The sequence below is a fragment of the Taeniopygia guttata genome, chromosome W, assembly GCF_048771995.1.
Source record: "Taeniopygia guttata chromosome W, bTaeGut7.mat, whole genome shotgun sequence".
NCBI lineage: Eukaryota > Metazoa > Chordata > Aves > Passeriformes > Estrildidae > Taeniopygia > Taeniopygia guttata.
In genome coordinates, this window is record NC_133064.1 from 2519479 (window position 1) to 2533814 (window position 14336).

Genomic DNA, 14336 nt, shown 5'->3' on the forward strand with positions numbered 1-14336 from the left:
GCCTGGCGGAGGCGGCGGGAGCAGGAGGTCGCGGCCCGTCCCGGTCGAGTTTCGCCACCGGGCGCAGCGGAGCTGCCGGCAACGCGCCGGGGGCTGCGGGGCAGCGTCATCTCCCGGGCACACACGGGGCACGGAGGGTCCCGGCAAAGCGGCTGAAAGTACAACACACGCCCTGTCCCGTGGAAGGCAGTGGCCTTTGCTACTGGCTTTAACACAGCGAATTTCACTGCTTAACTCAAATAAAAGCATAAACTCCGCCTTTTCCTTGGTACTATTTATTGTGAATGTTGCAATGTCATGTAGTTTCAAACTAAGGGAAGAAATGATTCGATAGGTACGTAATATAATTAATTGGAAGACCCTTCCGTGACAATTATATATATATATATCTCAAAGCCATCCAAATGAGAAAATGCAACCTTGAAAATGAAGTAGAGGATTTAGTCCTTGCTGAACCATACAAGTGTGTATTTAAATACTTTACACAAAGGAATTCTTGTGTACAGAAAAGTGACCATGTTGATTATCTGACACAATCAAGTGCTTGTGAAATATAGTCTCTTACAGAAAGTATTCAATTTCCTTATGATTTGGTGATTTTTTTTCAGCTTGGAGTGCTCTCTTTCATATTCACAACTTGAAGCAGATAGTCCATCATCTAATAAAAAGAAAAATATATTATTTATAGATCAGTCCTGAAAAAAGTAATTCACTAAGATAATAAACCTTCTATAAGTTAATAAACCTAATAGATAACTGCTCTGTGCATTCACATAACAAACATATTCCTAATAATCTTTCCAAAACAGACCCCATTTGTCTTGGTTAGTGTAATAACTAACTGCCAAAGTAGGAGGAAAGTCATTCTCCCAAATAATTCTGTGTGCCATCTCATTTATATCCTGTCTCATTAGTGTGAAAAAGCCAACTAATAGAAACAATTTAAAGTCTATTTTCCAACTTACTTTTGCACTTAGTCCAACTTGCAGGAGAGATTTCCATCCTCTTTAACTACATTAACTGTAATTTATTCACAGAATAAAGAGCAGGCAAGGTATTAACTGAAAACAAAATAACACAGGTACACCATCCTAACCCAAAGCCCAAGAAGTACTAGGCTCACCTCTTCCATTTTTTGACTCTTTGTGTGTTACAGCCATTTCCCTCCTCTGAGTGAGTTCTTTGGAAAGAATTCTTTTCTTCTTAAGAGATGTACAGCCCAGAGTGAGCATCAGTGGTGATGCACTGGATGATTTGGGCTAATAAGAGAGACGCTGAATTGAGTTACCTGAGGTACTTATGTGTATTTACTTCTAGCTTTAGGGCTTCCTGATCTTAAATTTAAAATTCAAATTTTAAATTAAATCAGCTAAATTTGAAAGCATCCATGAAACAAAGTTCTCGGAGTCTGTCTGTTCCAAACACAGCCAGTCTTGGGTGTGTGCAGCAGGTGGAGCACAGGGCTGCAGGCAGGCTCCTCGTGGTTGGCATCTCTCTCAGTGCATGGGAATTACAGAAGCTGGCAGCAGTGTTCACTATTTACCTTCTTTTGGTCACATTTAGTATCTCAGTCCAACAGGCCACTGCACAGGGAACAGTAACCCGCTGCAAATCAGGTGTCTGGTTCCTCCTATAAAAAGTTTCTGTTCCAAACTCACATGAACTAGGCCTGGAAAAGTATTTCATGCCAAGGACAAATTTTCTGGATCCACTGTGCCATTATCCTCAGCTTCCTGTACCTGATAATCCTCTCCTCTGTATGGACACCTTCCACAGCTGTGGTACAGCAGCACCTTACCCCAAGGTGTTGCCTAACCAAAGTCTGTGCACCTGAAACGCCTCACATCCTGACAAACCTACACAATCAACCCCCAAGGGCCAGTTATGCATTTGTACCGCTATGCACATGAATGTCACATTCCGTATATCAGAGTTCCACCTTTATAAATAAGGCATCCTTTGTTCAAAATAACTTTAAAATTAAAAATAATTCTTATTATTGAAATGTTTAGGAAACTATCCCTGCCCTCAAAAGAGTAAAGCACATTCCTTTTGATCTTCATGTTTTCTTCATCTAGAAGGAAGATCTCAGAAATACCTTAAATTTCAGGTGCTTTCTTGAAGCCAAGGGGAAAACCGGATATCATATCCTGTCTAGGCTGTGTATCATCAGATATTTGTGTCCAACAGCAGGAAAATACAGCTACAGCTATTTTCATTAGATTTTACTTCAGGGTAGAGACAAAGAAACTGTTTAATGATGGACATCAAATGTTCTATGACCAAATGAGGTTCTGCAAGTTGTCCTCTATCTTAGTCACAGGAAAAACATGAGCTTTTTTTACTAATCCTTGCAGAAATCCTTGCAAAAATCTGTATACTTAAGGCAATAACCTCATTATTCCATAAGGATGTTCGATGTCCGACCACAGAAATGCGGATGTTAATTTACAGTGAAAGTATACACATATGGATATGATTCAAATTACCAGAGGCAGCTTGCAGCCTCCATAAGTAGGATTTATTGATGATACTTTTAGAAGTGAGAACATTTCCCTCTTTACATTAAATAATGGAATTTGTTCATTTAATTTGATTACAAAGCTGCACACTGCAGAACTGAAGATGGAATAAATAGTTTATCTTTTAGATAGTATTAATAATCAGTTACTGTGATGTATCACTATCATAAAGCTACAGCCAAAAAGAAACCTACGGGCAGCATTCATATCACTGGTGTGAGAGACTTAAATCACAGCTTAATTTAAAGGGTGATTTTTTTACCCACATTCCAATAAAAGCCTAAATATTCACTGATTTGATTGCACCAGGATTTCAGGAGGGAAACCAGGCTGAAGTTAGCCCAGGAATATTAATGACATCATATTGCAGTAGAATATGGGAAGTAAAAATTCTTCCCATTGATGTCTTTAAGGGGGCGTATTAATATTTTTGTTCTATTTCATTGTCACCCAAAAGGATTCTGCAGCTTTATCACCATGACTGTGCCTGAGGTATTATAAGGAAAGGAATTTTCTTGTGGATCCTGCGATTTACATTAGACCCCAATAACTTTCTGTAAAACCTCACTGTTATCCTTCCCTGTGTGTTTTATAGGATTTCCTAAAATAATATGGATTAATCTATTCTAAAACCTTGTTGTCTTGTGCAACAGCACTAAGAAGAACATTAATTTGAGGGATGAGAAGGGGCAGCTTATCAGTAGCCCCAGACTCCTTTAGCAAATCCAGGAATGACCACAGCAATAGCCAGCACCATGGGCTGGAGAAAAGACAAAGGAAACAAGGATAAAGCTGGGACCAGAGAAAATTCTGCAGCCCTCTGGCTTTACTTAGCCCAAGGCAGAACATCCTGAATGGTGATGGAAGGGGGTGGTCAATGTGATGTGGTTCCTCCTGCCCTCACACTTGTTTTTCACACTAGCTTGGCTTTACTGGGCAGTATGTGCTGCTGATGTGATCACCTAAGCTCAAAGAAAAGAATGGCCCAACCAAGCAGCTTGAAGGGAACCCAGGCACTAAAATCTGCTGAACGCATGCTGTGTTTATGCCCACTAGCAAATGAAGTCATCAAAAATACAATTGGTGAGTGACAATCAGTAATCTAGAGCAGAGTCTTGTAGTACTAGTACTGAATATCTAATACATGAGATGTGTTTCTGCTGCTTTTCTGGACAATCCACCAGTTAGAGGAAGCTGACATGCTACTGTAAACCAAAAACTGGACACATGGAATATCTTTACAGGTTTTATCTTACTTACATGTTTCCAACTGCTATTGTCATCTGTCTCCCAGGTGTTCCTGGTATACCAGGGGAGCCCTCCTTTTGAGAAGTGACCACTTTTATTTTCATTCCTTTCCAGCAGTGTTAGCAAATATTTTGAGATTTCTTCCCACTGCAGATACTCTTCCAGCTGCTTGATATTGTCAGGTAATGCTGAAAATGGTGTCTTGTTTTCTTCTTCAAAACCATAAGGAAAATCTCCAGTGCTTTTTTTCCCCATTAAATGTCCTGCAACAACAATTAAAGTAGCACAAAATTAACCAAAACAGGTAAAGCTTTGATTGTTCAAACATCAGCAGGACTTTGTTACTGACTGAGGGAAGGGAAGGGAAGGGAAGGGAAGGGAAGGGAAGGGAAGGGAAGGGAAGGGAAGGGAAGGGAAGGGAAGGGAAGGGAAGGGAAGGGAAGGGAAGGGAAGGGAAGGGAAGGGAAGGGAAGGGAAGGGAAGGGAAGGGAAGGGAAGGGAAGGGAAGGGAAGGGAAGGGAAGGGAAGGGAAGGGAAGGGAAGGGAAGGGAAGGGAAGGGAAGGGAAGGGAAGGGAAGGGAAGGGAAGGGAAGGGAAGGGAAGGGAAGGGAAGGGAAGGGAAGGGAAGGGAAGGGAAGGGAAGGGAATGTCGAGTTGTAGCACTACTGGGAGCAAAGACTTTGTCAGTGTCACGCAGTACTATTAATTTTTTCTGTCTCTTGTGTTACACTGTCAGAGAAAACGTGGCTGAGAAAGGGGCAGCGATTACCAAGCACTTTGTCTGGAGATAGAGAGAAGCTCTTGGTAAGATTTGCTGGAATAAAAGTGGATGGAGAAGCCGAGGTTTTAGACTTACCCTGCCTCGACACGGGACGCAGGAACCTTGCGTTCCAGTGCCTTTGTAGGAGTTAAACCGCACTTACCCACAGCCCAGTGGCTGCCGCGGGGGTAGATCTTGGTGAGCGCGGGGGTCCCGCCGGGCTGCAGGGGCGCCGCTCCGCCCTGCGCCGTCAGCAGCGCCAGCGCCAGCAGCGGCAGCGCCGCGGGCCGCCCGCCCCGCATCGTGCCCTGCTGCGGGTGCTGCCGGTGCTGCCCGAGCCGCGATCCGCTCCGCTCCGGCTCCGTCAAGGCTCCGAAGCGCCGCCGCCGCCGCCCCTCATTTATCCGGAGCCGGGCCCGGCGCGAGCGGAGCCCCCGCGCCTGACGCCTCCTCACGGGGCCGCTCCCGCCCCGCCGGCGCCCGCGGGGGGAGCTGAGGCGGTGCCGGCCCCGGGGCGCGGCCCGGGGCAGGGGGGGCCGCTTTCCCTCTCGCTTCCCTTCGCAACACGGGCGCGTCCCACAAGTTCGTGCTCCCCTTCTCCGTCCGCCGGGAGTCGGTGCTGAGGGCGGCCCGGACACCTCGGGGCGGCGCTGCCGGCAGCGCCCGGGCACCGGAGCTCCTCAGAGGGCGGCAACGGCCGCGGAGGGGACCCGGGAGCTGCAGGGGGCGACGTCACCCCCGCCCTGCAGAACCGCACCGTGCGGGCTTCGATGCGGCTGCACCTGGGGCAAAGGGGCTCGCTGTCCCTCGCTGGAAATGAAAATCTGGTGCAAAGAGCTTATTTTATTTTCCAGTATCACCTAAATTTCCTGTCACAAGTGACAGTAAATGGAAGCGCATTTACAGGACTTTCTGCTTTCCCTGCACAGGGACCCTGTAAACTTTGAAGCCCCTGAGGCACCTGGAACTGGCCAACTTAGTAGTAAATGGATGAAAAGAATTCCAGCCTGAAGAGGCAGTGCAGGGAAAAGAGGCAGTACATCCCTGGAAAAGCCCTGAAGTGGAACACAAAGTGGTTTCACTGAAGTGAAGGTGGGTGAGCAGTGATGGGACATAAAGTCCTGATGTGCCTGTTTGTCACCCAAGAGAACAGCAGACAGGATGAAGCCACGTGTAATGTGTGCAGTTTATGAGATGATTTTGCTGTCTACAGACCTACGGCAGAGTCGGGATACACAGAAAGCAGAGCTGACTGTAAGGAACCTGCCAGCTCCTCCAGCCAGCCCCAACATGACTGGAACTGAACTATCCCTACTGGAAACTCACACGGATATGAATTAACATAATTTCCAGGCAAACTCTTGTTTTGAAGTTCTTCTTTTGAAATCAATCGTGTATCCTGCTGTATTGAGCCAAAATGTTCCCTTGTTTAGTCACAGTTTGTTTCATCTTCTTTTACTGATTAATGCGATTCATTCTTTTCTTTTGGTTATTAATTATGCATTCGTGCTTAATTCACAATAGTATTTTCATGCCTCAAGTTGCACTGTGCAGCTCGCAGTACAGCTACCAACATGTGCTCTGTTCTGAGTGACAGCTGATCAAATAAAATATTGCAATCCAGAGAAACTCCTAATCATTTGGGGCAACCAAGGCAAGAAATTTAAAAATTCAGGAAATTGTCCATTTCAGAAAACAAAAACAAAACCAACCAAACATGAATTCTTACTCAGTCCCAAGTCTCTTGTACTGAAAATACCATGCAAGCAAATAAACCTTTCTCGTATGTTGTATATGTACTATGCCTTTATTATTTATTCACTTGTTCATAAGGATTTATTCTAATTATTAATTGATTACCCTTCTAAGGAAAATAGTAACTTCATTGTATAGAGAAATATTATTCTGGATCCCCCACAACAGAAAAGGAACCAGGTACAACCAAAGGATTTTATGAACTCTGAATGACTCAAGTCACCCAAGACAATATTCCTCTTTAAGAAGAAGCCTGATAACATCAGTTTGTGTTTAAACATCAAGAAACAGCTCTCTCTGTTTTAAAATACCCTTCCCCTTTTCATATATCCACGGCAAGGCAAAATGTTGCTGTGCTTCATGACAGGAGAACATTCATGGTTTTTAAGTGCTATTACCATGATAACACTTTAATCTGCTTCCTTCACATTTTACACAAGCATCATTGTTCTATCAGCAATGCATATTTAATGGCTATAAAAAAGGGTAATATAAGAATGGTGTGCCTTTCATCATTTTCTTTGTAGGGACCCTGGTGTTACACGCAGCCAGGAAGTATGTACAGAACAAACACCGGTGGAAGCCTATCTCCAACGTAATAATAGGCGTGATCACTGAGGAATACTCTGCAAATGTTGAAGATGCTGAATAGACTAATCTCCAGCATTTCCAACCCACACTCAGAGCAGGTGTTCTGCAAATAACCTCAACATCGACTCAGTGCAGCAACAGCTCCCTGAAGAACTGAAGACATTTCTCAGAAAAGAGCTCCGCAACTTTACAGAGGCTGAATAATATGAAATAGTAACATTTATTTAATAAGGTCCAGTGTAAGATAGTTGACACTGTGCTGCATTTTGGGAAGCCCTGGACAGCTGAAGCTTAAGCACAGTGATTGCTCACTGCACATTTAACTTGTGCCAGGCCGCTGTGGCAGCCACAAGTTTGGGTTTATGATTTTTGAAGTGGAAGGGTTCAATAATTGCAGAATTCAAATGGGAAGCATTTATGGACATGCCTGTGGACCAGAACAGCCTACAGGGACCACCCGGCCCAACAGCCTGAGCCCTTTCAGACTGCCCAGAAGCTCAAGGGCACTGTTTAAGTGCTGCTGGAATGCTGAGCCTGGGGCATCCATCCTCTCCCAAGGGAGGCTGCTCCAGACCTGAGCACCCTCTCAGTATGGAAATGGTTTCCAACATCCACTCTGATCCCCTCTGGCACGGCTCTGAGCCACTCTTGTGACTAGATCCCAGTGTCACAGTTGACCAGCTGCAAAATGTCCAACTGCACTCTCCAAATTAGAGCTGACTGTGCTCATACTGGGGTAGGTGGACAGCATAAATCTGGATTTCAGCAATGTCAAGAGAAAGAAAAAAAATCTTACTCCACATACACTCCAAAAAACACATTATTTTTTCTCAACTGGGATGATACACTTCCAGGAAGACTCCATTAATGATCCCAATATTATTCTGCCATGCCATTTATTATACTTGATTTTATTTCTATACAATTTGACACAAAATAAGTAATTTTTATAATACAGTTGGACATGAAAACCACTTAGTAGGACACAAAAGAAGTAATATTACTTGGAGAAATTCAGCAGTTGTCTGCTAAGCATGAGCTGTTACAACAGAAAAGGTGTCATTATTGTATAATAGAGTATTTTTGCAGAGGTAAGGGATTACAGAAGAAACAGAACTCCAGAGGTAAAAAGCATCATGCTGTTCCTTATCAAAGCTACAAAATCAAAGCCAGCAAGGAAAACAAGTTCTGCTTTGTTGAAGGTGCAACACTGACATTTGAAATTTGAAATGCCAAATTTCATGAAAGACAGTTATCAGGTAAGTTTTTTAATGAAAAATCAATTTTATGTTTAACACTATTCAGGTGTTATATGATAGGAGAGAATAATACATTCTCCAAACTGGCATAAGAGCTCTGGTTTCCCTGCCTCGGCAATATCCCTGAAGTGCACTACTGTGCTATTCATTCAGTAATTTACAAGTGTTATTAAAGCCCCAGAAAACCTTTTTGTTAGGTTAGTTTAAGAGCTAGAACACAAAAGGCAGATCATCAACAGCCTGAACGCTAGCAACACACACAGTCCCTAAAAAGCAGGCCTCTAAAAATCAGGCCATCTGGGCTTTTTTCCTTACCTTGTGAAAGAGCAAGTTTCAAATTCAGAGAAAATGCTCTGAGTCCCCACTGCTCAGTACCAAGTCAGAGTGGAACTCCCCTGCCTGGCTGTTTTTGGCAGCCGCAACCAGCCAACTAAGGCATAAGTCTGACTAAACTCTTAGAACTTACTACCTGTTCAGAGATTCTGTGTCCTTACAAGCACTGATCCAAATAGTTTGTATGGTGGAGAAAAGAGGGCACTGACAGATTAAAAATAACCCCCAAAACAAACAGGAGGGCAAAAGTGGATCCAGATGCAGCACCAGTCAGTCAAACCCACTGAGCATGGCAAGAGAGCCCTTGGTTGCTCCAGCACCAAACCAGCATCAAACTGGCTGCTCCAGTCCTCCAAACCAGTGCCAGGCTAGCTGAGAGCAGTCTGTAGAAGGTGGTAAATGCATCATTTTGTAATTAGCCAGCAGCCAACAGCTTCACTCATTAGTTGTCGTTTATTTAGATAAGACAAAAGCTTGCACAGTTTTGTCATCATACAGAGAAATGAAACCATCTGAAATATATTATTTTTTTCCCCCTGTATATTTCCCTTTGTTCTTGTGTTTAGGATTCCCGCTTGAGCAGTACATATGCTCCCATCACTGCCAGGAGAGCATACTGCAAAGAAACACAGAACACAGACGCATTACAATTCCTCTCCACTGAGCTCTGAAAGCACAAACTGTTCAAAAGGTGCCCTCTCAAACACCACACTTTGCACAATTACACAGCTCTGATACTACAAAATTGCAGGAAGACTTTAAAGTGATAAAATTCATCAGGCATCACAACTGCATACACTTAACTAACAAAATTCTGAGAAATTACATGTTTTCAACTCCTTACAAACAACAAATTCTACTGCCCATCAGTAAGCAAGGAAACCCAGCTCATCTTACGTTAGGTACCAAACTACAGATACAAATTTTTTAACATGTCTGCTTAGAGGCAAGGTTCTTATTGTCTGTACTTGTTATTTTAGCAATTCAAGTATTCAAAATGTCAGTATACATACCTTAAATTTTGGGTAGTCATTCATTATTATAGTTACCATTCCTACATAGGGCAAAAACCTGTAATTGATAAAACAGGTGAATGTAAAATTAACCCTCAAATATTACACGCAAGTCTTTTAATGTTACTCAGTCTAGAATATTTCATTGGGATCCCATAATTTACACCTAATGCGGATCTGAATAGGAAGTAAAATTCCTTAGTTTTCCTTAATCAAAGTTATCTGAGAAAATCTGAAGAGATTTCAGCTCAGCTGAAGGAGAAGGAGACAAAATCAAAAGCTCAAACCTTCCATAAAATTCCTGTGGAATGCCAAAACAATTTCCTAGAAATTCCCAGCAATTACAAGGAGAAGATGGTTAATATTGTATTTTCAGGTGAGCTATTTGCTAAATGCCCTCTTTTCCCCCCCCACACTCCACATCAGTGTGAGGACTATAGGAAGCAACTTTTCTAGGTTTTCTTTTAAATTACAATTCTATTTTAAAAATTTTTAAAATACATCAAATCTGGTTTGTATCAACAGCAGAACCAATTTAAGAGCTAATTTTTCTCTTTAATTACAAAGTACATTTTGCTTTACTTACCCTCTTGCTCTTCCAACAACATCTTTCTTCTCTAACCAGTTCTGACCTTCTTTGTACAAGCCTCTATCATCAACTTCATTATTATCCCCTTTAGTCAGAAATTTGATGTTCCCATTTCCTCTAGAAGGCAATGAGGTGATAAACTAAATAATACTTAATTTAAAAATCTCAATTAACATCTACAAAGCAAATGAGGATAAAAAGTGCTACAAGATTAGATAACAATGTTTGCTTTCAGCCCTGTTTATTGAACAACCACCATTAAATCATTAACATTACAGACTTTACTGACTTTAACTATCAACAGATATTAACAAGAAACATTTTTTACAACACTCCTAGATCGTCAACTGATGTAAGCAATTACACAATGGACATGAAAACTGGAGGTGGCAAGCAAGCATTAACGTTGATGAAAGGGACATTGTCCATCCAGGCACTAAACTTCCTCAACAACCCCTGTGTGTTTATTAGCATCTTTGACAGAACATGAATTCAAATACAGTTCTTAAGTTTACAGTCTGCCAATGAATTTTGCTTAAATATTGATATCAAGAAATGAGGAGTTCTCATAATGACAAACTAGGTAATAAAAAATTAAATAGGTGATTCTTGGAAATTTTAAAAAAGCACAGAAGAACAGACATTACTCAAAAAATAAACACCTTCAGTTCATGGAGCAAATACGCCAATGCTTGCCACCTCCGGCTTAGCTTTTCACTGTGCAGAAATGGGAGCAGAACTGTAGTTTGGGAGGAACTGTTTAGCAGTGTAGGCATCTGCACTCAAAGCCAAACCAAGCCCCTTCCCTGCTGCTTTTCAGCATGAATTGCCATGGGCAGTGTGGCCAAGAGACACAAGAATAAGAAGTCTCTTCTTTTATCCTGAATCAAATTTGGAAAACTTCAGTTAGCAAAGCTCACATACTCTGTCAGGCTGCACCCTGATTCTGAATCTCCACCTTTCATCAAAAATTTGCTCTCGCAAGCAAAGTCCCAACTGTACAACCATCAGCATAGAAGCAGATTCTGCTCCCGTGCACATTCCTGCTGCCAAAGTCCCTCCTGGGCACAGCTCTACCTGCTCCAACCCTGAGCAGCTTCGCTGAGGGAAGGGTCTCAAACCCTCAAGATGTGTGACACAGAACTGCAGACAGAAGTGGCTCACATCCTACAGCTGAGCTTTCTCTCACTGCTTATCCTCACTTGCCTTTCTCACACATTGAACCACAATTAAACTGACACCGAAAGCCACGGGGAAGGAAAGGAGATTTACAAACAAAAAACCACCAAGTTGCATTACTTTTCATGTACTTTGATAACTCTGTGCACTATTGGAATGTCTCTGCCTTCAACTTTAAAAACAACTATTTCACCAGCTCTGATTGGGTCATCATGGAAATTTGTTAGGAACAGCAGGTCTCCCCTGTGAAAAGCTGGCTCCATGCTGCCACTACAAACAACAAGAAAGAGAAAGTTTGTTGGCATAAATGAAAGAAGTACCATGAAATCAAAGAACATTTAATTCTTACAGATAAACCCACAATTTTAACAGAGATCTGTAGCTTCACCCATTCAGTAACACCACTCAGACTTTTAACAGAACCCAAATCCCAGAAAGCAATCTGCAGGAGTTTACCCATTACGTTAGGGAACTTGGATTTTAAAGGGTCTGACACATTTACTGCTCCTACAAAGCTCAGTGGGAACTGGCCCATGGCTACTGGCCCTATGCAACTTTTGCTGGAGCCCAAACACAGCCAGAAGAAAGACAGTGTTTGAGTCCTTCTTTAAATAGGTGACATTTCAAATTCCAGCTGTATCCAAGGGGAAGGGAGAGGAGACAAAAGGCAAAACAAGACCTGGACTTGAAGCAGAAAGCCTTTCAATTGACTCACCTGAGCACCACAACAATGGGGCTCTCACTGCCAGTCACCACGATCAGCCCTTTCCAGATCATTAGGGCAGAAGACACAATCATAGCAAAATTTAAGACTTGGTAATATAGCTGTGTGAAACAAGGAAATTGGTTTTTAAAGGTACTGTATTGTATTTAGAAGCACAACATAGAACTTTAACTCAAGTGCACCACAAATTTTAGGCTTTTATGCTGAAATCCTATTCCAACACAAGTCTGGTAGCACAGGTTGCCACGTCAGAATCTACCAAACTGCAGCATAAGGCTGGAATCCTCTGTGTGCCTTAGTCTTGGATTAATCCACTCCTGTGTTTCAGTGACAGACGCAAACACTCTGATAAAGGCTCATGAAGCTGGGGAAGCGACCTGGCAAACGATCAAAGCTGGTTCGGTCACACGGCCCTGCCTCCCTCCCGAGCTCGGAAATATCCCAAGGGACGTGTGGAACACCGGACTATCACCAGAGGCTGACTTTCTGGGAGTGACTTTTTTTTAAAAAGAGGAGCTGGAGGAGACGAGAGACGACAAAAGATAATTTCCTGCTACTGTCATACTGAAACTTCTTATCTAGAAAATCAGTGATTTGACTTTCTGCCCTCAAATGCTCCTGCTCCGCCAGCCCTTCCAGCGGCGGATGCGCTTTAACCACACTCCTTCATTTTTGTTCCTTTTCTCGGCAGCACACGGGGAAGGACAGCGGTGGGAAGGACCCTGCAAGCTGGCGTTCGAAACCCGCCGCTCCCGGTGCGGGCTGCGAGCCGCGAGCGCGGCCCCGGTACCTGCCGCTTGTTCATGCGCCGCAGGTCCCCGAACAGATCCATCGCGGCCTCGCCGCGGAACCCGCCGCCCTGCGCCACCACCGCCCTCAGCGCAGCGCCAGGGTGGACAGCGGGGCCCGCGCTGCTCTCTGGGATCTGTAGTCTCCTTCCTCTCCCGCCCTGCTGACGCACGGCGGGCGTCCTCGGCCAGGCGAACCATAACTCCCAGACGCATCGCGGCGAAAAGTCCTGATGACGAGGCCCCTTGCTACTCGCCCCTGGAGGTGCCTGAGCAGCTGGCTGTACCGAGGGACCGTCGGTGAACGCTCAGATCCCTGGGCTCGGCGTAAAGAGCCTCGCACGCCCGAGAAGCATCGGGACGGCCGCTCCGCTCTCCCGGGCGCGGAGAGTCTTGGGTCAGGCGAATGCCGCTGACATCCCGGGGCCATCGTTGCGTGTGCGCAGCTCATTGGCGGGAAGGGGAGGCGCGCGCGCTCTGTGAGGGGGGGCGCTGTGAGGGGCGGGCGGCGGCGGCCGGCAGGGGGCGCTGTGCTGAGCGCGGGAACGGTGTGAGGGGCCGTGCCGCCGTGAGGGGCCGTGTCCCCGTGAGGGGCCGTGCCGCCCTCAGGGGCCGTGCCGCCCTCAGGGGCCGTGCCGCCGTGAGGGGCCGTGCCGCCGTGAGGGGCCGTGTCCCCGTCAGGGGCCGTGTCCCCGTCAGGGGCCGTGCCGCCCTCTGGGGCCGTGTCCCCGTCAGGGGCCGTGCCGCCCTCAGGGGCCTCCCGCCTCGTGAGGGGACGGAGGGGTGCGAAGGCAGCGAGGGGCATCGCAGTGTCCTCAGCGGTTTTGAGTGGAATAATTTCATAATTTCAGCAGGTAGCGGTGACCTCAGCGTTTGCTCAGGGACCGCGGCAGGGCCCCGATCAGAGAAGAGCACAGAGGCCCGGAAAATCCGCAGCTCTTCGGTGCCCCGGCAGGGATGGGCCGGGGCTACTCGGTGTGCCTGGCAGTGGTCAGACCCCAAGGAGCACGGGCAGACTTCATACCCATTTCCAGTTTGTCCCTGAATGGTTGCATGAGCCTGAAGCAGCAAGCAGCCACATAGATACAAGTCACAGCCCCGAGCCTGATTTCCTGTGAATTAAATGGGCCAAAACGCCCATTGGGCATTCACCAAGTTTAAAATTACCCACTGAAGACTGAGAATGGAAGAACAGAGAACACATGGAAATGCTACTAAGATAAATGGAAACAAACCATCTGACCAGAGCAGTGTTTTTTAATTTCTAGTAATTTACTAGAAATACATCAAGACTTTAATGCTGGTAAACAGTTGGATGAAACAGACTAGGACTGACTAAGAGAGGCAGAACTGACATTAGAGCGCACGGGAAGGTGTGATGCTCTCAGGAATGAATAGAAATGCCAAATTGGAAAGAAGGCTCCAAGGACACTAGGTAGGCATGATCTAGATAAGATCCTTCACCTCATCTAATTATTCTTCCAGTGACAACAGTATTCTTTTACTTACTACACAGAAGTTCCTCTAAGTTGCTGTAATTTCAGGTTAGTTCTCTGCTATCCTTTAAATACTCAG

At 44.9% G+C, this 14336-nt stretch overlaps 2 protein-coding genes and 1 long non-coding RNA gene across 4 annotated transcripts; 1 reads left to right on the top strand and 2 right to left on the bottom strand.

The window, feature by feature from the left end:
* Positions 1–259: 259 nt before the first annotated feature.
* On the bottom strand, positions 260–5025 carry GRP (gastrin-releasing peptide). The gene is made up of 3 exons (XM_030258648.4): positions 4694–5025; positions 3783–4033; positions 260–658 (listed from the first exon to the last, which is right to left on the bottom strand). Exons 1-3 carry the CDS (start codon positions 4830–4832, stop codon positions 605–607), a joined length of 444 nt encoding a protein of 147 aa, XP_030114508.1. The 5' UTR covers positions 4833–5025; the 3' UTR covers positions 260–604.
* Positions 5026–5205: 180 nt separating this feature from the next.
* Positions 5206–6329, top strand: LOC121468188 (uncharacterized). Its single transcript, XR_012053314.1, has 2 exons — positions 5206–5622; positions 5744–6329. It is a non-coding gene; the product is annotated as an uncharacterized lncRNA (long non-coding RNA).
* A 2573-nt stretch (positions 6330–8902) lies between these two features.
* On the bottom strand, positions 8903–12992 carry LOC140682065 (signal peptidase complex catalytic subunit SEC11C). 2 transcript variants are annotated; one of them, XM_072922982.1, is made up of 6 exons: positions 12768–12992; positions 11965–12074; positions 11370–11519; positions 10068–10187; positions 9482–9539; positions 8903–9084 (listed from the first exon to the last, which is right to left on the bottom strand). In XM_072922982.1, the coding sequence occupies exons 1-6, from the start codon at positions 12975–12977 to the stop codon at positions 9031–9033; spliced, it is 702 nt and encodes a 233-aa protein (XP_072779083.1). In that variant the 5' UTR covers positions 12978–12992; the 3' UTR covers positions 8903–9030. The 2 variants fall into 2 exon arrangements, with proteins under 2 accessions (XP_072779083.1, XP_072779084.1); XM_072922983.1 differs by having other exon boundaries at positions 12764–12923.
* Positions 12993–14336: the final 1344 nt, after the last annotated feature.

Excerpts from the sequence above, each read along its gene's own strand:
- GRP (XM_030258648.4), bottom strand. The coding sequence starts at position 4,832 with ATGCGGGGCGGGCGGCCCGCGGCGCTGCCGCTGCTGGCGCTGGCGCTG. Across the intron at positions 4,034-4,693 it reads CGGCAGCCACTGGGCTGTGG|GACATTTAATGGGGAAAAAA; the intron begins GTAAGTGCGGTT and ends TTGTTGTTGCAG. Across the intron at positions 659-3,782 it reads ACAATAGCAGTTGGAAACAT|ATGATGGACTATCTGCTTCA; the intron begins GTAAGTAAGATA and ends TCTTTTTATTAG.
- LOC140682065 (XM_072922982.1), bottom strand. The coding sequence starts at position 12,977 with ATGCGTCTGGGAGTTATGGTTCGCCTGGCCGAGGACGCCCGCCGTGCG. Across the intron at positions 11,520-11,964 it reads CCCATTGTTGTGGTGCTCAG|TGGCAGCATGGAGCCAGCTT; the intron begins GTGAGTCAATTG and ends TGTTGTTTGTAG. Across the intron at positions 9,085-9,481 it reads ATGACTACCCAAAATTTAAG|TATGCTCTCCTGGCAGTGAT; the intron begins GTATGTATACTG and ends GTTTCTTTGCAG.